Source organism: Neolamprologus brichardi, chromosome 23, assembly GCF_056152115.1.
Source record: "Neolamprologus brichardi isolate AB-2024 chromosome 23, ASM5615211v1, whole genome shotgun sequence".
NCBI lineage: Eukaryota > Metazoa > Chordata > Actinopteri > Cichliformes > Cichlidae > Neolamprologus > Neolamprologus brichardi.
This window is the reverse complement of record NC_142125.1, coordinates 30,854,951-30,879,609: the sequence shown is the minus strand read 5'-3', so window position 1 is coordinate 30,879,609 and position 24,659 is coordinate 30,854,951. Positions and strand designations below refer to the sequence as shown.

Sequence of the window (24,659 nt, the reverse complement as noted above, 5' to 3'; positions counted from 1 at the left end):
ATTTTACTGCCCGTAGCTCTCTCACGTATTTCGGGCATATTTACGGTTTAAACTATAAAAATAGGGATTTATATGCATGTCAGAAATGTGTGTTTTTAACAATTTGCAGGTGCTCAAGGAGGATAACCCTCCAAATTTTGGGCGTCGACTGTACTAACTAACAAGAGAGTGGTATTTTTTCCCTTAACTATTGGTACATAAACAGATAAAAGTAAAACTGAATTCCATCATATTTTACAATTTAACTGAATATCTGAAACCTAGACATTTTGAAGCATATGGAAGATGTAATTGGTTGGTGTGAGAATTGATCTTAATTCTTTTTTTTTTTTCAACTTGCCCACAAACAGTATTCCTGCTGTTCTTACCCTCATGCCCTCAAACCGAGACAAGGCCCTCAGGGGCCGTAGAGCTCGCAGTGTCCTCAGAGATTTGATGGCGGTAAGCTCAGAGTAGCCCAGAGCATTTGCTACCAGGCTGACCAAGGACACCTGAGAGGAGATAATATCAGATAAGCAGGGTGAAGGGTGAAAAATAAAAAGATTTCACTTGCTCTGTGCCATAATGAGTGTTAGAAAAACAAACAACTTCAAGTAAAGAAATGACAGAACAATAAGTTAACTACAATTATGTCAGAATGGCTGTTGTTAAAGTTAATTTTCTTTCTTGTCGAATGTTTAATGAGCTTGCTTATGTTATCATAAAGAATGGAGGGAAGAAGATTCAGCTCACTTTGCTAACTTGAGTCTTGGTGTGGGCCATGGTAGCGGTCTGTTCCAGTTACCAGTCCATATGCTAAGTTAAGGTGCTTTCTGGTTCTATCGTCTCATTGTACACCAGATTGGAGGCTTAATTTTAATAAGAGCGAACACTGAATATACTTACGTCTACAATTAAGAAGTCCAGCCAGCACCAGGCATTGGTGAAGTACTTGACAAAGCCATATGCCACCCACTTTAACAGCATTTCAAGGATGAAGACGTAAGTGAACACTTTGTCTGCGTACTCTAGCACGGTTTTGATGGTCCGCCGCTGCTCGATGTAAATGTCCTCAAACGCCTGTGCAGCATGGAATATTTTATAGAAACTTGAGATAGAAATTGTGAAGTGTGAAATAAGTGATTCATCAAAGATCTATTCAGAATGTTAACAGGTACAGTAACTACTTAGAGAACTGAAGCTGTCCTAAATGTGGTGCTTTCAGACTGTGAAATAAAAACAGAAAGTATATAAAAGCAAGCCAAACGAGTGCAGTGAAGAACAAACTCTGTTCATGAGACAGACCCCAGCAGTGTTTATCAAGACGTCTAACACCCACTCACCAGTGCTCCACTGCTCAGCAGAATCATGAATATGATGAAGGATTCAAACCAGTTATGCTCTACTATGATAAAGCAGGTTTTCCTGAGTGTCCACCAGCTCTTAAACTTGTCTCCCTCCTCACTGATCTGGCAGCACTGGAACCTGCGCACACAGCCTGCAGGCACAGAGAAAACAGAATGAGAAATGAAACCCAGGTATCAAAACTCCATGGTGAATCAACACATAAACATGGCCCCACTGGATGACATATTGCGGGACTGCTTTCTGTTATCCGGATAAGTTATATGAATACGAACTGCATGTCTTAATATGGTAAAGGTTGTTGCTAACATTTTAGCCAACAAAATCCCAGAATAAACTGAATTTTCACTGCTGTTACAATAATTGAGTCTTTTGTTGTTATTTCACATAACACCGCTTCTGTCCTGTTCATGACTTCTTGAAGTTTCCTTGTGATCAGGGTCGACCCTCCCCCCACACTTTGTTTTTATTGAAGAATTTTCATATTCTGTGATTGACTGCAATAAGTTGTGGTGACCAAATGGTTGCCCAGGGGTTGAGGGTGTTGTATTCTGTTGTATTTGTATTATGTTGTATTTCTGGGTGCTACTTTGATTGCAAAGCTGTTGCTCAGATTAGCTGGTGAGAGGCAACCAGTTTCCAAACATTTAGGTCTGACTCGGACCGACTGGATTCACTTTCACACAGATTGGAGTCAGTTTGTGCCAATAAGTCCATATTATTGGCACAGTAAGTCGTTGGAGTAGTCCATCCAACTCAAATAGTTGTCAACTGGTTGTACAGTCGTAGCCAAAAGTTTTGAGAATGACACAAATATTGGAAATTGGAAAAGTTGCTGCTTAAGTTTGTATAATAGCAATTTGCATATACTCCAGAATGTTATGAAGAGTGATCAGATGAATTGCATAGTCCTTCTTTGCCATGAAATTTAACTTAATCCCAAAAAAACCCTTTCCACTGCATTTCATTGCTGTCATTAAAGGACCTGCTGAGATCATTTCAGTAATCGTCTTGTTAACTCAGGTGAGAATGTTGATGAGCACAAGGCTGGAGATCATTATGTCAGGCTGATTGGGTTAGAATGGCAGACTTGACATGTTAAAAGGAGGGTGATGCTTGAAATCATTGTTCTTCCATTGTTAACCACGGTGACCTGCAAAGAAACACGTGCAGCCATCATTGCGTTGCATAAAAACAGCTTCACAGGCAAGGATATTGTGGCTACTAAGATTGCACCTAAATCAACAATTTATAGGATCATCGAGAACTTCAAGGAAAGAGGTTCAATTCTTGTTAAGAAGGCTTCAGGGCATCCAAGAAAGTCCAGCAAGCGCCAGAATCGTCTCCTAAAGAGGATTCAGCTGCTGGATCAGAGTGCCACCAGTGCAGAGCTTGCTCAGGAATGGCAGCAGGCAGGTGTGAGCGCATCTGCACACACAGTGAGGTGAAGACTGTTGGAAGATGGCCTGGTGTCAGGAAGGGCAGCAAAGAAGCCACTTCTCTCCAAAAAAAAAAATATCTTTCTTATGCAGAAAGTATGGTGAATGGACTGCTGAGGACTGGGGAAAAGTCATATTCTCCGATGAAGCCTCTTTCCGATTGTTTGGGGCATCTGGAAAAAGGCTTGTCCGGAGAAGAATGGGTGAGCGCTACCATCAGTCCTGTGTTATGCCAACAGTAAAGCATCCTGAGACCATTCATGTGTGGGGTTGCTTCTCATCGAAGGGAGTGGGCTCACTCACAATCAGTGTTGGTCAAGTTACTTGAAAAAAGTAATCAGTAACTAATTACTGATTACTCCCCAAAAAAGTAATCCCGTTACTTTACTGATTACTTGTTTTCAAAAGTAATTAATTACTTAGTTACTTAGTTACTTTTTAAAAACACGATTTACAACCTGAATAGGTGATAAAGTGATAGATCTTTCAGCCCAATTCTACTTTTTCTACATAATCCATCATACAAAATGTAATCAAATGGAAAAGTCCCTTTTTAAAAACTTGTTTTTATCAGTTTTAATCTTTTAACTTTATGCATCAAGCAAAAATTAAATTATATGCAACATTCTCTGACTTGAAGAAATTAGTTTAACATTTAAACCTATTTTCTGCACATTCCAGCACATAAAATAAAATATTTTTTGTGTTTACACTCAGTCTTTCAAATAGATACAAGTAAAACACAGCAGAAAATAAATAAAGTCAAAGACTAGCGGTCCTGTTGCTCTATTTTCACCTGTAAAGCAGGAGTGGGGCAGGCGGAGGTTTACCCTGCTGCAGGTGTGCAGCGGTCAGTGGAAGAATCCGCGGGTTTCTCTGTGAATTTCCCATTCTGTCGTTGCGCACTCGGTGCTTGTTTAGGGGTTTTTTTTCACTTTAAAAAGAAGTTTTCTTCCCACGCACAACGGACACTAATGTTTTTGTCACTTTTTATGGAATCAAACTCAAAGTAAGGTCAGTACTTCCACGCTTTAAACGCTGCATGCTCATACTCTCTCCTGCACTCGATATATGATCCATTGTTGATCTGCACACAGCTGTTGTCACGAACGTCGCACTCGCTTACGTCACTGTCATGAGACATTCTCGCAAAAAAATCACGGTTTTAGTAACGCAGTAATGCAGCGTTCCTACAGGAAAGTAACGGTAATCTAATTACCGTTTTTGCAATAGTAATCCCTTACTTTACTCGTTACTTGAAAAAAGTAATCAGATTACAGTAACGCGTTCTCCCCATCTCTGCTCACAATTTTGCCCAAAAACACAGCCATGAATAAAGAATGGTACCAAAACACCCTCCAACAACAACTTCTTCCAACAATCCAACAACAGTTTGGTGAAGAACAATGCATTTTCCAGCACGATGGAGCACCGTACCATAAGGCAAAAGTGATAACTAAGTGGCTCGGGGAACAAAACGTTGAAATTTTGGGTCCATGGCCTGGAAACTCCCCAGATCTTAATCCCATTGAGAACTTGTGGTCAATCCTCAAGAGGCGGGTGGACAAACAAAAACCCACTATTTCTGACAAACTCCAAGAAGTGATTATGAAAGAATGGGTTGCTATCAGTCAGGATTTGGCCCAGAAGTTGATTGAGAGCATGCCCAGTCGAATTGCAGAGGTCCTGAAAAAGAAGGGCCAACACTGCAAGTACTGACTCTTTGCATAAATGTCATGTAATTGTCGATAAAAGCCTTTGAAACGTATGAAGTTCTTGTAATTATATTTCAGTACATCACAGAAACAACTGAGACAAAGATCTAAAAGCAGTTTAGCAGAAAACTTTGTGAAAACTAATATTTGTGTCATTCTCAAGGTTGCACTTATGTCACCTCACAGTTTAACAGCAATTGCTATCCTGTAGCAACTACATCACTATTTGTGGAGGAATTTAAGTAGTGAATGGGAATTTTATGTATGCAGATGGCAACAGCGAACTTAGAAGATGCTGTTTAGTAGTTGGGACCAGCTGAATGTGTTAACAAAATTACCCACAAGAAATCAGTCAGCTTTTTTTGTTTGAGGGGTTTTATTTTGTAAATAACCTTAAAGTGACTGGAATAAATATCCAAACATCCAGAAATGTCCTAATGTCGTTAATTATTGATTTCAATCATTTTTTTAATGCAAAAACTGATAAACCAACCAAGCTTACTGCTCTAGATCTGTGAGCCATGCTTCACTGCAAACTATTAAAGTGGAGTGATTAAAATCAAAGTCAAATGTTAAGCATGCCTGTTTAGCTCACAACCTGAGTAGGCAACCAGATGCCACAAGGCTGAATGCAGTGGCCCAGGGTTGGATCTGACCCAAGGCCCTTTGCTGTACGTCTTCTCCCACACACTCTCTGCTTTCCTGTCTCTCTTCTATGCTTTCTAATGAAAATGCAAAAGCTTAAAAAAATTGAAAAACCAAAATCAAAGGAGCCCACAAAACTTTCAGGCAGCATACAGAATTCAGTTCAGTTCATTTTTATTTCAAACATATACATTCACCAACATTTCATAAAATCTTTCCATGCAGTTGTTTGAAAATCCACTAAAAGTTAAAATATGATTGCTCACTGAAAGGGTCTTAATATTCTATTTGACATATTAGTAAAATAGAATAGCGTTAAAATATGTTGTTCTTTGTTGTTAATTAATTCGGGGTCTTATGCTTTCATCTGCTGCTATGATTTACGCACACTCATAATGCAAATCATAATATATTGCTTACATCTGTTATATGCATATTCACGATTGTACTGGAGGTGGCTCCAGTAGTGGTTTACACACCTAACAAGCAAAATATCTCTGCCTCGATCCCAGGAGGAGACACAAATCCCCTGGGGCTGCGTCAGGAAGGCCATGCGACATAAAAATCTCCCAAATTAAATATGCAGAGCTACCCGCTGTAGTGACCCCTTTATGAACAGCAGAGCTGTTGAAAGTAGCATTAATGGTACTAAAGGTATGTCAGATAAAATGTCAGGTTACATTACAAAACAACAGAACCCCACAGACCACATTTTTATCTGTTCCGCTGAGCATTTGAATTCACTGTCACTCAGTTGTTAGTCAGACAGACCTGTGCTAAGCACAAGCAGTTAATGCGATTTACTCCAAGTCTTGAAATGTGCTCTGGAAGTGTTTTGTCTCCCCATCTTCCTCGCTCTGGTCCACCTTCCCACTTTCCATCATCATCCCTGCCTATCACCCTTGCATCCCACTTACCCTCTGTAAAGCAGGCTTCTGGGTCCAGTGACTCCTCAGGTTCCAGCTCCACTGAATCAACCCCATCTCCAGGGGGGCGGATATCGACTGTGCTCCCCTCCGATGAGCTCAGTGGATGGGGCTCTGCGTCGAGCTTCTGCATGGACGAGGAAGGACACGAGAGGACAAAGTCACACTACAATGCATCACACTGAAGTCCCTTGGTTATAGGAGCCAACCTTCTGAGCTGGTTATCATTGTGATTCTCACATGTACCCCAGTGCCACGATTGTATACCATAGTGTGAAGACTAGGCACTGTAATAGCTCACAGAGTTGGGCTCTTTAAAGTCATTGTATCATCATCATCATCACATGCAGCATCGATCAAATGTACCTACAGGCTTAGGAATTAGATTTATCTGATGGCTCAAATCAGATTATGTGGCATGGGGAAGTTGGCGTTATGGAAATGCACTGTGGGTACGTTTGATGTGACCTCAGTTTGAGGAATAGTTCATGCAGTATTCCAGTGCATTATCAATCCAAGCCTGAAATAGTACCAAGCAGAACGTGTGCTCCAGTGTTTTCATGTCCACTGAAACTGACTCAAAATCAATTTGTTAAAGATATTTATCCCATTTCTTTTCTAAAAATTATGATCTGAAATTCTTTTCCCACCCTCAATCCTAGAATCCACCCCCAGAACTGCTGTTGAAAATTTTCCTCAGTGACATGAAAACACCATTTATTCCCATTCCTTGAAAGCAGTGTACAAGCTCCTTCTGTTTGTGTTGAAGTAGACGGAGAACCACATTAGCTTACCAGCAAAAACCAGTACTGTGCACTGTTTATACGACAGCATGTGGTCTGGCAGGTATTTTTTGGGTTCCCATTTGTAAAACATCCGGAATTAGCATCCACACATACCCAGAAACATCCAGGACTAAGATTTTTGTCCTCCACCTCAACCTTCTCTCTGCCCTCCTTACCGTGAATTATGCACACTGCTAACGCTTTTCTAAAACCCTCACATGCAGTGATGTCCATTACAAAATCATCTGCATATAGTGAGACTTTTTGGGTGACGCAAGGCTTCCTGTCTGTTTTCTTTGGGCAGAGATGGTGTTGTTTCCTCATGTCGGTCTGACAGTGCAGCAGCCCTGATTGCCGTGGGACCCAGCTAATACGGCATGGGAATGATGGAAGCATGCTGCTTGCAAGTGTTTTCTGGAAGGGTGGTTTCCCCCCGCTCTATTTCTCACCTTTAATAAGAAACCCATGTTACCTCTTCTGGATGTCAACTACATACAAGGCTTTTAGTCTTAACCTAACATATTTTTATCGGGATAATAACTGGTAGACTTAATCATCAGGTGATGAAATATTTGCAGTGTAACAAAAGTTGATAACACAGGGACAGAAGGGCCAACAACAGAGGTGGCTTCTTAAGCATGTATGGGCCAATTTCATATATAAAGCATTTGCCCTCATTTACATAACTCTGATTCAGTATAACCAGCCATGTGTTACCTGTTTTACCACCCTGCAAAAGTCATCATTTACACATCAGCATTTCTTTATTTTCTTCTCGGAAAGAATTCTGTTAAGAATCTTTCATCATTCCACTATTACTCAAGTAAGACACAAAAAACAAGTTTTTCATGTATGTATGCATGGGCTATGAACCAGACAAATGAATTTTGTCCAGCTAAAGCAAAATTCATTCCCCCATTCCATCTTTTTCCCCCTTACTCCTCTTCATTCTCCTCTTCCTCTCTTCCTTCATTCTCAAGCTCGGAGTGTTTGATGCCAATCAAGTCCCAAAACCAAGTCAAAAATCAAGCAATGAAATCAAAAGCAAACGTCATGTTAGATGAGTTTATCTATCAATGGAAAAAGAGGTGGTGTTGCTCATTCTTAATGGTTTGGAACTGCAATACAGCCTGATGCTCAGAGATAAATTATGAAAGGGGCGGGTGGGGTAGGGGGGGTTACAGAAGGACTCAGAGGTTACAGCAGTGAGTGCCCTGCTGTTTGGGAAAGGGAGGGGATAAAGCAAAGAAGGAGGGGTAGGGTGGGGTAGGGGAACGGAGGGCAGACCAGGCAAAGAACGAAAATGGGCAATCCATTGAAGGTATGACAAAAAAGTAAGTGTGTTGTTTGTCTGTAAATGGCATAGGCAGTCCTCATGGTTAGTGCTATGGTACAATAAAGAGGTCTTACAATTCTCCTCTCACTGAAAACCTTGAGAGCGCCTGTGACACCGCTGCAATAACAAACGGGGGGTTAAACAAAGTAAGTCATACACACCAAAAGCTAACATACAACCTCAAATGTGTTTTCACTGGTCAGCCCACAACACACAACAGGGGGACCACTTATCCTCAGAGAATATGACTTTAGCTGTCCCCAAATACACATTTCCTAACAGCAATGCAAAAACAGTGGGTTGACACGTCTCACACAACACATACACAATAAGAACATCCACCAACCCCTCACCTGTGTAGCTCCTAATGTTTAAATTGATGTTTGCTATAATTTGAGTTTATGACATTAAATATTATGACAACACAGCATCTTTTGCTGCATGAATATAATGGCTCACCAACTACTCGATACAGGGTTTAAAGATCACCATTGCCTGATTCATATATGGATGACGAGGTGCCGTCGACATAATATAGTGGACATAGACATAAATAGTCTTCTGGGTTGTTTTGAATCAAAGATAATTGGCACCACACCCACAGTAACAGGTTGACATCACCAGGGAGCACAGTCTCAGTGCTCTGTCAGCCTGGCAAAGCTCAAGAGCAAATGTAGCTGCTGCTCTACTAGAATAGGCAATGAATTAGAGAAGAAAAACATGTCTTAAGGGTGAGGTAACTCGTTTTGTTTAATCATTTTATTAATGTCCGGACGCACGCTGATAGAGCAACATCTCTACATTTCTAATAATACGGCTGCTTCATTAAGTCTTTCTCCACACAGGCACACATGTCCCCTAAAGAAAACAAGAAATTAAGCAAGTCTACATAAAATACTACAGAGACACATAGCCTTATGTATATGGTCAACGTTAAACTGTTTCATTGGTCAAAATGCAAATTTGAGTCATTATTTGTAACGTTGTATCTTATTCTACTGCCAAGAGCTGCAGGTCTGACTAAAATCTCGAGCAGATTTCATCAGCAACACGGATGCATGTACAAATGAGTCAGCAGGTGTGTTATTTTAAAACTGCTTGACTGTCTCTGGAAAATTTCTCAAAAGGCAATCTCTTGACTTATTCATATAGTGATTGACTTCTATTGGGTGTTAAGTTTACACATAAAGGAGCTAATCAAATACAAAAGCTGTGCCATTCAAGAGATTTCTGTTAATCTGACATACTGCAGTCACTTCATTTTTCATCTTACCTCTTTGCTGCCCTCCACGTCAGATGAGTCGCTACTGAAATCTTCTGTGTTTAGGTTCTCAAAGTCTGACTCGCCCACAGCAATAGGCACCGTGACTGTCAGGCTGGGGTTATGAATAAATGACATGTAGTCACAGTCCTCAACTGGGTATTTTCCCGTACTGTCCCCTCCTACACTGACCCCAACCACCAGCCCTCCTGGTCGTCCGTTGCCCTCCCTCATGTACACCCCACTGGGGTCTTTGGTGATTTCCACTGTTGTGTGATTGGAAATGCAGTTGCCCTTGCCATTGCTGTGCAGTTCATCCAGGGGTTTGCTTTCCTCAGCTAGACCAGAGCCCTTTCCGCCCCTGCCAAAGCACAAGCTCTGGAGGAACTGCCGCACTGAGTTTTTGACAAATGCGATGCCCCGCTGGATCCTGCCCACAGCAATTTGCAGGTTGTTCATCTCGCTGTCCTCATCGGTTGCCGCCAGGTTGTCGGCACTGAATGAACTCAGTAGGAGAGCCAGGAAGAGATTTAGAACCTAGGAAAGAGTCATGGCAGGAAATGGCAGATTTAACTCTTTGCCCTATGAAGTCGAAATTTGATAAAAACTCTAAAGCTACGTACACCCCGGAAATGATTTGCAGCAACCTGGCCTCTAGATACCATAAAAAGCGAATGATGTTTAGAGATAAACTTCCTAAAAAGAAACTTGCTCAAGTTACAAGCGACCACCTGGAGCAACGACCAATTAGAGTGAAGAATACAGCTAACTGATATATGACCTGGTAGTAAATATGTTAGCTCACCTACGCAACTGGAGCATAGAATGTCCACAAGCAACCAGTTTCATTAGATTCAACAACATGTGCCACGAGCAGATCGCTTCCAGTGTGTACGTAGCTTAATGGCTGTCCAAAGGTGAAAAACTTAAAAGAAAATATTGAGCCCATACCACCAGGTTTCCAATGACCATGACCATCATGAAGACAATAAGACACATAGTCTGTCCTGCCACCTCCATGCAGTCCCACATGGTCTCAATCCACTCTCCGCACAGCACCCGGAACACGATAAGGAAGGAGTGGAAGAAATCGTGCATGTGCCAGCGGGGCAACATGCAGTCCTCTGAAATCTTACACACGCACTCCTTGTAGTTTTTGCCAAACAGCTGCATGCCCACCACAGCGAAGATGAACACGATGATGGCCAGCACCAGAGTCAAATTTCCCAGAGCACCCACAGAGTTACCGATGATCTTGATGAGCATGTTCAAAGTAGGCCAAGACTTGGCTAGTTTGAAGACTCTCAGCTGTTTGAGGAAAAGAAATTAGTGTGTCAAATCTTCTGAATTCAGATGCCTGTCTAGGAATACGGAATATATATATATATATAGTAATTTAAAATAGTTTTGTGAGACATATATATACACACACATACATACACACACACACACACACACACACACATATATATATATATATATATATACACACATTTTTAAGATAAGATTTTAATCTTATCAGTTACTGACAAATGTTTTATTTATAGACCACCAACAGGCCTAGTTTCTTAGTCCAAAAAAGAAAGTCACGTGTTTAAATGTGTGTGCCTTCTGATGGCCATCAGGGGTTGACTACTCTGAAAGTCAGATTGTATAGAAGTGAATACCAGCAGCCCACAGACTCTTTTCTGCTTTTTCTGCTTGTATGAATGGGTGAATGAGGCAAGTTGTATAAAGTGCTTTGAGTGCTCAGGTAGAGTAGAAAAGCACTATATAAGAACCAGTCCATTTGCCACTACCATCTACTTTTCACGTGATTCATTGTACACATTTTCCTGATTGAGTTTAGTCACACAGCCCTAAAGACCGATCAGTGATCATCTGGCAAACACCGGTCACAAGAGAAATGTATTCCCTGACCAGTCACAAATGTTTACGCAGGAGCGTGCTAGAAGTCTCTCTGAAACTGGTTGCTAGAGCCACATTAATGCAGGTCAGTGACTGGTCAGCGACCCCTGATTACCCCCTAGGTAAAAATATGTATTCTGTGAATGGCTGTCAAGTAGTTTCTACAGGCTGCTGGCAGTTGCTAGCGTGACACTGGTCGAAAGTGGTATTGGTTATTGCACTATATAAAATGCCAATCTCTATGCAACTTTTGCAAACTACCCATCAAGCAATAGTGATACTGTGAGAAGTGGGACGCCAACCTGAAGTTGAGCACATTTGCCTTCAAAGAAAAAGTTGTATCTCTTGAAATGTGTTGGTAGTGTTGAGAATAGACTCCTTGATATAGATCAGAGTTAAAGAGAATATAGTTTGTGATTGCTTGCAACATTATAATATTGCGATTAATGAGTGTAAGAATACAAAATAGAAAATAGGCCTGGGATGGGAACAAAGAACTGAGGTGCAAGGACAATCAACCCCCACCCCCAGGGCATGAAACAAAGAACTGAGGGTGAGGGGCAGACAAAGGGCAAATGGGCACTACCATAAAAGGAGATGGGGGTCAGGGTGTCAGCACCCTTGGCCACTGTACTAGTGTATTTCCATTGTGGGGGTGTTTACTGTAGGGGGGAGGAGACCAGAGGTTATAACTGTAACTGTTGTGTGGAGTTCTTTAGATCAGCCTTTAGCATAGGACTGCATAGGAATGCAGTGTGCTGATCTCCAGATGCATCTGTAAGAATAATGGGTAATAAAAGGATTGTGTAAAACATGGAAACATCTCAGCGTGATCTCTACCAGGACCAAAAGAATCGCAGAGACCGGCGTTGTCTCGACAATTTGGTGCCAGTGACCCGGATCTTTGTAATTGATCTCCATTTGGACCTTGGCTGAAGTGGAATGGACACTGAGGGTATTGCCGGCAAAAAACAAGGTAAGCAGAACCTGTTTAATCGAATCTGCATATTGGAATTAAGCTAAATTTCACCCAAAAGTGTCCTGAACGCAGAAGTCCGTAAATTTTGATAAGAGATGTGTAGAACAGAGCTGGTTTCTCTAAAAGTGAGGGTTTGAGGCCCAGAAAGCAGGACTTTCTAAATTCTATTGTCCTTGGATGTGGCTGCCCCTCCTATGAGTTGACGAATTCATAGGCCCAGACGGCGTTTCTGGAGCTAGGTTTGAGGCCTGGGAAGTTCAGGACCCCCGAATTCTACTAAAACGGTTTGAGGCCGAGGGAGTAGATTGGTTAAAAATTCCTCCCTAAATTCTACTTTGTTGTGAGCTGGTGTTTTAAGAAAACTTAGGTTTGAAGTGTGATTGTGCAGAGAGTAGCATGTGGCTGAATCTGAAGAACAAAAGGTGTGTGTGTGGGGGTGCTCCTTTGAGGACAAAGGAAAGTTGTGTAGGTGTGTGTTTAAACTACCTGATGACCAAAATGGAGGAGGTGTGTGTAAGTGCCCTGAGGGGCAAAATGGAGGTCTGTGTGTGCGTGTGTGTTCCTTTGAGGGACAAAAGGGAGACAGAGCGGATTACAGGGGATTATTGACAAGACAAAATAGTAATAATATAGAGAATTTGATCAACAACTAGATGAGAGCAGTTGGGGAGAAAGGAAAAGAGAGGTTGGAGAAGTGGATTAAGAGGTTGATGTGCGGGTGTAAAACAATGGGGTAAAAAAAAAAAAAAGGGTAAAAATTTAAAAAAAAACCAACAAAACCAAAAAAGTGTGGAATTGTGAGAGGGGAACTGTCTCCAACTGGGGGGAGCGGGTGATACTGCAGGTCACCAGCTGCCCTTAGTGGACACAAAAGAAAAACAGAACAGGAGTGTGGTTGATGAAAAAAAGTAATAATAATATGAAGAGGGTTTTGTTTTTCTCAGTCAAGAACAACTAAAATCTTACTTTCAGGGTTTTTAAGACAGGAGAGAGACACGGCTGGAATTAATTGGACATTACAACGAAAGGGGAGGTGAAACTAGAAACACTGAAAAGACCTTCAAAATAAAACAGGAAACACACCAACTGAACTCTAACACAGATGCAAATTTAACACAGACTGGGGAGACAGAACATAGGAATGTGGAACCGGAGGGCACAGAGGACACAAAACACTAGGGATAATTAGAAACAACCCAAAATAAACAAAACCACAGAATGTTAATAAACTTAAACATAAACATGGACTCCACAGACTCCGGACCAGTACAGTGAATGATCAAGTTGTCTCAGTGTGTCACTTGCAGGTGGGGAAATGGACCTGGATCAATTCTCCACGAGCAGCAGTTGGAAGAAAATTGTAGGTAAAGATCATTAGAAACACCCAGCCCGAGTTTTGGCTGAATTGTTTTGCAGCTTTCCTTCCTCATCCTGAAAAAGCAAGCTCCAAGGAAGCTAATCTCTTCTTGAAGACACGGAGTGCAGTTCCAGAAGCACAGACATGAACATCAACAGTGGACAGCAGGCCAAGAGACAACAGTCCTGAGCATAGAGGTCCAGCAGCGCTATGGGCAAACGACATCAGAGAAAGAAAGAGAAGATCCATCATCACGACTGGATGGATGGAGAGATGCGGTTCCAGCAAGCTGCAACTTCACTGTTGGTGAAGGACTTATGAGGAGACTTTCTGAGTTTGACATTTGCCATGTTTGGAGCAAAATGGCAGTGAAAGAGACAGTGGAAGAATACACAGGACAAAGCTGAAGCGAACTGACTGCTATTGGACTGCAAAGTGGGAGAGGAGCAAGTGAGGACAGAGGAATGCTGTTGTTTTATTTTGGGGAATCAAATTGGGTTAAGGAATCCAGGGAGACAAACAACTGCCTTGAAGTGAAGAATTGAAAAAGTGTCCAGACCACCACAAAAGGGGGAGGAAGACAAGTACTGAGGTATACAAGTGCACTGCTGGACAAAACGGAAAGGCAACACCTCACGTGCACACAACATGTACTGGGGGTAGCACAAAATCATACAGGAAGTGCACACATCACAAGAGGGTACCTGTAGAAGGGGTTAACAACACACAGCGTGGTTGCCTATGGTAACTCGCAAGCATTAGGATGTAGCTGTGCCTGACTATGATTGAATTTTTAAATTTTTATTTAGGTGTTTCTGAAACAAAAAGGTGGAGCAAAAGAAGTTTTGTTTCAGAAAAAAGGGGGAAGGTAAATAAAATGACATACATAAGTACAAAATGCATGACTAGGAAAAGTTTGGGGGATTTAATTGGCTGATACATTTTTTGTTCGTTACCAAGTTGAACCTGCTAATTAGATTTGGTGTGTTTTAATTTTTAGAGAAGGAATATTCTGGGACAAGTCCTAAGGCTACGATTTTATATATGTGGTTATTCTGGTATTTTATTTTTTAACAGTGCACTGACAGTTTTGTTTGACAATTTTCTCTCTTACAAGCAGGCCTGCACGATTGGATATGAAAGCGCTATACTAAATTTTTGCTTGAAAATTATCGCAAACTGAGCTTCTCCACTTTACAATGGGCTCTGGAGAAAGTCACTTATTTGGGACGCAATCAGATAATGAGTCCCTGCCATAAAGGATTTCGCGAGGCAATCCATTCTAAAATTCTTTTTTTGTTCTTTTTGAAATGTCGTCATATTGCTGGCAGTAGAAACTTGATGCGACATGAGAGGTTCTGCTATCAGCAATAAACACGGGGACTGACTGGACTGACAAAAACTTGACTGACTTGACACCAATATGCAAGATTGCACCTCCACCCACAGAGCAAAAAGGGTGGATGTTTCTTTTTTTTACAGGAACAGGAGGATGAAAGCAACATCATAGTTTTGCATGTCTTGTAGGCCATGCAGATCTTTTGGTTGCCAGTTTTTCTGTGTCTATTTACAAGCAGTGTGTTAATATGACCTTGTATTGTTTACAATGCAAAGGTCACTGTGAGAAAGTGTCCATACAAGATGCACTGGGCTAACATCTACACCACTTTTCTACAGCAGAGGGTTAATCATATGATTTAATCACATGATTTGCAACAGGAAACACCACTGGCCAATTTTTTAAACACAGGTTTACAGGCCTGGAGCAGAGCTACTCCATGGGAGAAGCCCTGGAATTTTTAAGAGAGAATGCGCGACTTTATTGTGCATCTCTAATTGTTTTGAATTGACACATGGCAAGGACTATGTGGCAAAGGGGGTTTGCTGGGGTAGTTTTAACTTTTAATTACAGGTTCAGTGACCAAACTGACGGAAGGAGATCACCCATAAGATGCAGACTGAGACCTGGAGAGAAGGCTTCAAGAGCGAGCAAGAGAGAGAGCACAGCTTGCTGCAGGAAGCACACTGTCGGACGCCTGGTGGGTACGTCTGAAAGTGATCAAAAGAAAGTGGTTGGAGCCGAGGTGGACAGGACCAATCGAGTTGGTGGACAGGACATCGCACGCTGTTCAACTGAAGGGCAAAGGAGGTGAGGAGCCAGGAAGGTCGGTGAAGGAGCAAGGAGCAACTTGAGCACCAAAGGGGGAATTGAGCCCTGACTCAGACGAGTCAGAGAACACCCAGACCTCAACCACAGGGGCAGAATAATCCCCTGGTCTGTGGCAAGGTCTCAGGGTAGTCTACCCCTGAGACTGAAGAAAGAAGAGACGGAAGAACGCAGAGACTCACCCCACGCTGGAAAAAGAAGACTGAGGGAATAGATGTTGAAGGCTATCTACTTCACACCACCCTTCTCAAGCAGTTAAACAGAGCTTATCTCAGGAAGTGACGAAAGTATTCACACCAGGTCTGGTCAGGTTTAGGAAACCAGTTATGCCCTAGGATGAAGGAGAGGTGTGATGTGATCTCTCATTGGAGAGATCAAAAGGGGGATTGTTGAGAATAGACTCCTTGATATAGATCAGAGTTAAAGAGAATGTAGTTTGTGATTGCTTGCAACATTATAATATTGCGGTTAATGAGTGTAAGAATACAAAATAGAAAATAGGCCTGGGATGGGAACAAAGAACTGAGGTGCAAGGACAATCAACCCCCACCCCCAGGGCATGAAACAAAGAACTGAGGGTGAGGGGCAGACAAAGGGCAAATGGGCACTACCATAAAAGGAGATGGGGGTCAGGGTGTCAGCACCCTTGGCCACTGTACTAGTGTATTTCCATTGTGGGGGTGTTTACTGTAGGGGGGAGGAGACCAGAGGTTATAACTGTAACTGTTGTGTGGAGTTCTTTAGATCAGCCTTTAGCATAGGACTGCATAGGAATGCAGTGTGCTAATCTCCAGATGCATCTGTAAGAATAATGGGTAATAAAAGGATTGTGTAAAACATGGAAACATCTCAGCGTGATCTCTACCAGGACCAAAAGAATCGCAGAGACCGGCGTTGTCTCGACAGTAGCAATGGTAAGGAACAACTGTTCTCCACTTCCAGATTGCACGATGGTACTTACAGTTTCACTACAGCTCGGAGAATAAAATGACATGTATTTTTATTTTATTTTAAGACAGTGTCTTGGGCAACCACAGCAATCTGCTCGCAGCCAAAGCATTCACAAGAAGGTTTTTAGAGCAACACCCTATTTGCAGCAGATTTCACCTGGTGACAGCCAGCAATGACTTGCCACCTGGCTAGGAATGCACATTTGTAGTGACCGTGGGTTATGAGAAGTCACCAACCAGTATCTTAGCCTGTGTGTCTGAGGCCTTGAGACATGCAGTGCCCTCAGTTTCTCAGAGAGATCCACTGCTTTCTTAGTGAAAATCCTCAGCTCAATATAAAGTCTGCAAACCAATGGGTGGCCATGTCCATGTTTCATATGCAATCCTCATTTTGAGTGAGACAAGTTGTTTTTGTGCTTCTAATTACTTATTGTCTTTTGCCACATATTACATGAACAGATCTGTTTTTCCAATAACTTTAATAATCTACTGAAACTACAATCCAAAAACAAGCATGTTTGGCTAAGTGGTCATTTGAAATTTCAGTGGGAATGGATGTGAGGCAGACATAGCACTTAAAGTGCATTAAATTAAGTGATGTGTTAATGTGTGAATGTGATTTGTAATGTAAACCACTGAGTGGTCAGTCAAGTCCATTACCTACTTGTTGTCTCTCTTTACAACAAGCAAAAGTCAAAAAGCTAATCGGATGAAACAGGGAGATCTCACTTTACACCAAAGACAAAAGTAACTTTCAGTGATGCCTTTCATGTGCTGTTATTACATCATTCCCTCATTATTAAAGAGAATTTTTTGAAACATCTTGGTGTTATTGGAGACTGAGGCGTTCTGAACCCAGCGTATCTGTGAGTGATCTTACCAATCTGAAGGACCTGAGTACAGACAGCCCTTCAACGTTAGCCAAGCCAAGCTCCATCAGGCTGAGACTAACAATAATGCCATCAAAGATGTTCCAGCCCTCCTGGAAGTAATAGTAAGGATCCAGAGCGATAATCTTAAAGCACATCTCTGCTGTGAAGATGCCCGTAAACACCTAACAATGGGGAATAAAAGCAGTTTTAAATCAATCTGGATTATAAAAGACGACTCACAATGACAATGGTTCTAGTTTTGTCAAGTTTAAGTGAAACACAATGAATACTTGCCAAGTTTCCCACAGAGAGGACATTATCAAATTCTTTTGTCATGGGGTAATGCTCCATGGCCATGAAAAGGGTGTTGAGGACTATGCAAATTGTGATTGCTAGATCCACAAATGGATCCATGACCACCATGCTGACAATCTCTTTGATTTTCAGCCATGCAGGACAACAATCCCAGATCAGGCCGGTGTTGGCAAATCTATACCAGCAAGGAGGGCATTTTTGTCTCGACTCTTCAAGTTCTGGAGTGCAATAAAAACATCTTCATGAGTTTTAATGGGTTCAGAATGCAGTTTGTTTTATTTCTCTGGATTTACAAATGTGTATGGCCTGACCTTCCATGGTGTTGGTGAGGATACTGGCCACACTCATGGCTCTCTGTCGGCCACCTGGTTCATTTAAATAATCCATAGATGGCTGGTGAAAACCCGACCGCCGTTTCTTAAGCTCAGTATCTGTAGTTGTCCCCTATAAAAAACATACAAGAAAAAGAAACAAACACTGTGAGGCTGTCTTATTAGTATCGCTGCAATACACGTTGTCATTTAATGCACCAGAACTGTTTTGCTAAACTATTTTTCTTTTTTTGAACTTATTACAACTTAGATTTCTACTTTGTAGCTTAATAGCACAAAATCTGTATAATCAAACTATTTAAAGAACACTGATTAAGTGTCATAATCATACACAGCACTATATACGTATTATTGATCACAACTATCTGCTGATGTGCATCTTCCTCTTTAAAGTTTTTATTACTTTTTTTAATTACTTATTACTTAAATTTCTTATGTTAGATAATAATAAAGCAAATTATCTGCAAACTAGTAAGTATCTTTAGCTAACTAAAGTATAAAATAAGCATTGAGAAAGCAGAAAGCAGCAGAACATAGAAATTTTTACACTACAAGTAAAAGTATTTTAAATCTCCACTCCAGTGAAGTACTCAAGCAAATGTACCCAGTTACCTTCCTTCTGGTTCTATCTGATCTCTCATGCAGTAGTGTTGGGTTTTGTAAGATTAATAGTACTGTTGTACAATCCTGCATAATTTACAGCTACAGACCTTGTCAAGAAATGTGTACCAATGTAATGAGAATTTAATATGATAATATGATATCTCATATCTATTTTTCAACAACAGAAGAATGAGGAAATCAAATAAAGGGAAAGGTATGAACTGGAGGAAGTCAATGGGAAAATAAACCATGAAACCGTTAAGTCACCTCAGGCAGCAGGAGACCTACAGGAGAGGTTGTTACAGAAGTTCCACCGACCAGTGACACCACACCGTTGCAGTCTACTGCACAGTGCATCTTGCCATTGGCGGGCAGCATTATCCGAGGTGCTCCGAGGCTGGTCTGGCTAACGGCACTGCACCGGCGCTCGAGGCGGCGCGGCAAGAACAAGGAGCCCCGGCGACTGTCGCTCTCCTCAAAGGTGCTGTGCTCGTCATCCGCAAAGTCGTTCTCGGAGCCCATGTCTCGCGCACGGCCACGGAAGCTGAAAAGACTTGCACGGCTGTTCCTCCGAGGTGAGAAGATTGAGCCACGGATACTGAGAAGAGACTGGGGAGGCGGAGATGGGGTTAGATGAGTAAGGAAAGTAATTATAGAGGACATGAAGGAAAATGCAGCATCTAACTGAACCTGACTGAAGCGTATGCATTTTCTACCCGTGTACTTCTGGAAAATGGTAACCTCCAGAGCTACAGCCAACATGAGTTTACACTAATGAGGTTAGCTTAACTTAGCATAAAGATGAAATAGTTAGTCTGTCTCAATATATTCTCTCTACTAGCATCTCTAGGCCTCAATAATAAACAAGTAATGTTTAGTCTTTTTACCCCATTAGAGATGGATCTGTTCACAGTCTGCAGCTCATTTAGTTGCTGGTATGGTTAGTCATACAATTCTACATAATTTCATTAAAAATCTTACCCAGTGTGGGGTTTGGCCAAGCTTACAAGGGATGACCTTTGAAAGCTGACACAGATCTGTATCTATTTCAGGAATTTTTCAAGGATTCTTTGACATTGCAAAGAAAAGGCAAGATTGTTCATTTTACATCACATCTTCACAAATGCATACTGATTCGAATAAATATTAGACAACACTGTCTTGATTTTATTGAACTCTTTTTATTTACCTGGTTGGGTGAAGAGCATCTCTTCTCATAAGAAAGCCTGTTGGCATCAATAGAGAAACGGAAGCTGGACCTCTTGATGCTGTCCTCAGACTCAGATTTGTGGAACTTGTCACGGCACCCCCTCTCCTCCTCTTCCTCCCTCTGCTTCCTCTTCTTCCGCCTGTTGCGTCGCTCTTTGGCACTTTTCGAGCTGAGCTTAGATGTCCCTGAGGAGGACTCGGAGGTAGGGCCTCCTCTCCCGCTGTATTCGCCGCTCTCTGTGGCTGCTGCCGCGGCAACCTGCCAGCCAATCCGAACACAAACACAGTTGTCATAGCAACCCAGCGACTGTCTCAGAGGCTCTGGCAGACTGAAGCGGAGGAGAGTAGCCTGGCAGCTGAGCGCAGCAGCAAAAACAGTAACAGCCAAACACGTCTGATACCTTCTAAAAATTGACTTTTGTTTATTTCCAGTCAAACCATTCTTGCATTTATAACATTTTTCAAGAAAAACAACAAACTGTGTGGATGCTTAGATACTTTAGTTTACAGTCTTTTTGAAATGAAACACATTGTCTGTTTCATTGGATATACCGTTATTGGGATAGGAATGTCTTGGAAATGTGTATGTGCTACACTTCAGTGTAAAACATATAATTATATTTTAGCATAAGAATTTAACAGTCTCTCATGGCAACCCCTCAACCTCCTAGTAGATTTATCTTTGGTATCAAGTCCCTTTGAAAGCTCTTGAGTTTGGGTGTCTGTGTTGCCCTCCTGCCCGTCCGGCAGGGATACAGAAATACCCCATCAGTCTTTTACTGCTGAGGGGTAATAAAAACATCTGAATGCTTGAGCAGAACCACTGAAGGAGAGATCAGAGGTGGAGAAGGAGCGCTGAAAAGGCAGCTATGAAATGACTCATGTACATTAATATAATAAGGAAGCAAGAAACAAGCACATTAGAATGTTAAACAAATACTTTTTAAAAATGAAAATTAATGTATTGGTCAATGTTTGATGGTGGAGTTATACTATGAAAAAATGACAGTGCTATTATGTGTAGTTTGCAAACTAATCAGCAACATCCTGTGAAGATACCACTCAACTCAGCACCACTGGCTGCTTAGCTATGATGCATCTGCTGCAGACAGTGCTGAGACCAATCAATGCAATAGAAACGAAGCCATTTGACCCGTTTTATTTCAAGTGTGTTCATTTATAAGTCGAACAACTACATTATTTAATTTGGCATCTAATATTTTCCAGTCAACCACAACAGCAAATCTCCAGAGTTGCCTGGGCCTCATTAACAAAAAGGCAAATAAAAACAAAGCTCCCAAACTTCACTTACACTAACAATAAATGCCCACATGAAAGAAATGTCAAATAAAATGTCTCAGATAATCATTATAATTAAATAGCTAAAGAGAGGAGGTTACTTGTATATCAGTTCTAAAGAATAAAGATGAATGTCCTGCCTGTGCCTCCTCCTGCTGTCTCTTCAGCTGCTCCAGCATAGCCTGGAACTCCTCCTCTTTCTGCTGGGCCTCCTCGATGGTGGCCTGGTTTTGCTCGTCATAAGCCATGGCCACCACAGCCAAGATCAGGTTGACCAGGTAAAAAGATCCCAGGAAGATCACCAGCACAAAGAAGATCATGTAGGGCTTCCCTGCTGCACGCAAAGTCTGCAAAATCCAAAACAGCTGGATTATTTTTAAGACAAGAAAACAAGAAACGGGCACAATATGCACCCTTTAGTCCTCAGAAATAAGGCACAGTGATGCTGTAGAGCAGGGGACCCCAATACCAGTCCGCGAGGGCCGGTGTCCCTGCAGGTTTTAGATCTCACCCTGGGTCAACACACCTGAATCACATGATTAGTTCATTACCAGGCCTCTGGAGAACTTCAAGACATGTTGAGAAGGTAATTTATCCATTTAAATCAGCTGTGATGGATCAAGGACACATCTAAAACCTGCAGGGACACCGGCTCTCGTGGACTGGGATTGGGGACCCCTGGTGTAGAGGCCTACCCACCTGCTGGTAGAGGTTTTCCCAGTAGTCTTGGGTCATGAGGCGGAACAAGGACAGGAAGGCCCAGCTGAAGGTGTCAAAGCTGGTGTAGCCATAGTCTGGATTGCGACCTGCTTTCATACATGAAAAGCCCTCTGGGCAGACCCTTTGAGAAAACAACACTTTGGATTAGATGTACTTTGTATATTATTTTAAAAGAGAAGTAATACGAGTACGTTTGAGGGATCAGAACCCTGAAATTTAGTTATTATTGTCACAATGCATACTGTCAATGCAAAGTATAGCAGAACAAAACCTCCGTCCATACCTCTGTCCATTCACATTTCCATTCTGACAGATAGAGACAATTTACTTTAATGACACTGCTGCATATTACAGAGTATCACTGTCCATTTAAAAGCTCCCCCCATGCTACGCTATACACGAGCCTTTACAGTCATAAAAACAGCTTCAATAATCAATTACAAAGTACAAAACTACCTGCTCAATCTGACTTGAGACCTGGAACAAAGTGTGCGACAGACATTAAAAATAACTGAGGAATTTTCCATAAACAAATATAAACATTTGCCTTTAAACCCCTGAGATACTGCAGTAGTTAACATGATATGAGAGATAGCATTCAAAGGACTTTAATAGGGAGTCTGGCCTTACTTAGAGCTACTTAGAGTTACTCAGCAGATCACAAAGAAGAAGAAGAAAAAAAAGGATAAGTAATCTACTAACACAAGTACAGCACATTGACACGCATGGTATAACCTTAGATTTTACACGTTTACCCGAGGATAGAGAAGCAGTTTAGATTCCTGGAATGTTTCTGCACAGTGGCGAGTGTCAAAACTGATTGTGTACGTATACTGAGCTTTGTGGTGTAGTCTAATTGGCCATATAAATAAAACATTTTGAGTCTTACCCAGCACCACTGCCATTTCCACAGAGCAGAGCATCCCTACGGCCAGGGAGGTAATAGTAATTTCCTAGAGGGTAGAGGAGATAGAGGGCTGGTCAGTCACAACAACATCAAAGCATTAAAGGGGTGGATATGAGTAATGGTGGCAAAAGAAGGACAATATGCACCCTGTTGGTTTTTCTTCAGTTTTAGCATATGGCTTAAAAGTCTGAAGGAAAGGATTTGTTTTTACACTACTCATCTGTTTGGTGGTTTTTCATGATGTAAGCACATGTCATCATTTAACTGTGTAATAAGTACATCATCTTTAGAAACAAAAATGTTTTTTAATCCCTTTTTCATTTTAGGTCTTAAAAGAAATGCAAATTTAATCTCTCTGTATCCATCTTCTTTTTCTCTGGCTTGTTATGTGATTGTTGTGTAGCCGGTGCATGTCTTGTTGATAACCAGTGAGTCACCCTTTTCTAACACTTTAAACTGCTCATGCCACACAGATGGGCTATGGGAGAATGATGAGAGGTAGAGAGGGGGTGAAAGTGGAGGGTTTTATTGTTGTGGCGATTATCTGGCACATTTGCCACATTCTCCCACCAGCTCTTGTTGGAGAGCGCAACGCCTGCTCCCAGCCATCGCTGTCACTCTCTATCAAGGCAACAAGTCAGCATGCCTGACCTCCCCCGACCACTCGACCATTACCGCCACCACCCTGACCTATCTCTGACTATAACGTAGCCAGCATCTAGGGTGGGAGAGTTGACTGTATTTAACCCCAATGAGCGCCTGGCAGACACGAAACACTTTCACCAATTCATTTGGCTTACTCTCATCATTGATGTACTCTATCCAGTCGAAGGAGTTTTTTGTGATGTTCTCCATAAATGTGACGTTCTCCACCAATGTGATGTTCTCCACCAATGTGTTGTTGCTTTCATGTGTGTTGTTCAAAGTTGTGTTGCTGCCCAAAGGAATGCGCACGCACTTCTGCCTCAGGTTGCCCATGAAGAGCTGGAGGCCGATGAGGGCAAAGACACTGAGACAGAACACGGTGAGGATCATCACATCTGACAGCTTTTTCACTGACTGGATCAGTGCACCAACAATAGTCTTCAAACCTAAATGGGAGAGAAGGCAAGGGGGTATGGGAGTAGGAGTGGGACATCGCAGAATGATTAACGCCTGCTAATTGCAGCCACTAGCTTTTAAAGAAGCTAATAACAGCTTACAGGAGAAAGCAGCCAAAATGATCTGCAGTGGAGGTTCCTGTATGAACTACTTGCAGTCATACTGGAACCAAGCTGACACAGACCACTGCTGATCATGAATAAACCCCTAGAGAAATTTATGTATTTCATGCCCATCACAGTGCTATGGTTTTGGGGTCTCTGGGAAAATGATCATTAATAAGTCATTGCTTTTATTTTAAACCGACTGTCACTGAAACGATTCAAGTGAGCTCTTTTTTGACAGTGCATAGTACTGTGGATGGGATCATTGAAAACCTGCTGCTACATGCACTCAGTAGCGTGCAGTATAAACTGGAGGGTGACTTATCCTCTGAGACACAGAACTGGTCTCATGAATTTCTTAGACATCTGGTTTGTAAGGCATAAA

The 24,659-nt window shown here is 41.8% G+C and overlaps 1 protein-coding gene across 3 annotated transcripts in view; it reads right to left on the bottom strand.

Moving 5' to 3' along the window:
* Positions 1-24,659, bottom strand: part of LOC102794563 (sodium channel protein type 2 subunit alpha) — a 48,523-nt gene that overhangs the window by 10,992 nt on the left and 12,872 nt on the right. For 2 of the 3 annotated variants that reach the window (XM_087836044.1, XM_087836043.1), the window contains exons 7-21: positions 23,870-24,160; positions 23,052-23,115; positions 22,142-22,283; positions 21,583-21,789; positions 20,124-20,402; positions 19,202-19,543; positions 18,311-18,443; positions 17,979-18,217; positions 17,693-17,866; positions 10,403-10,759; positions 9,464-9,988; positions 6,061-6,196; positions 1,323-1,477; positions 886-1,059; positions 369-491 (exon numbers count right to left, since the gene is read on the bottom strand). In XM_087836044.1, the coding sequence (XP_087692170.1) occupies positions 369-491; positions 886-1,059; positions 1,323-1,477; positions 6,061-6,196; positions 9,464-9,988; positions 10,403-10,759; positions 17,693-17,866; positions 17,979-18,217; positions 18,311-18,443; positions 19,202-19,543; positions 20,124-20,402; positions 21,583-21,789; positions 22,142-22,283; positions 23,052-23,115; positions 23,870-24,160 (3,341 nt within the window). The remainder of the gene's footprint in view (positions 1-368; positions 492-885; positions 1,060-1,322; positions 1,478-6,060; positions 6,197-9,463; positions 9,989-10,402; positions 10,760-17,692; positions 17,867-17,978; positions 18,218-18,310; positions 18,444-19,201; positions 19,544-20,123; positions 20,403-21,582; positions 21,790-22,141; positions 22,284-23,051; positions 23,116-23,869; positions 24,161-24,659) is intronic. The other variant, XM_087836045.1, reaches the window with a different exon arrangement.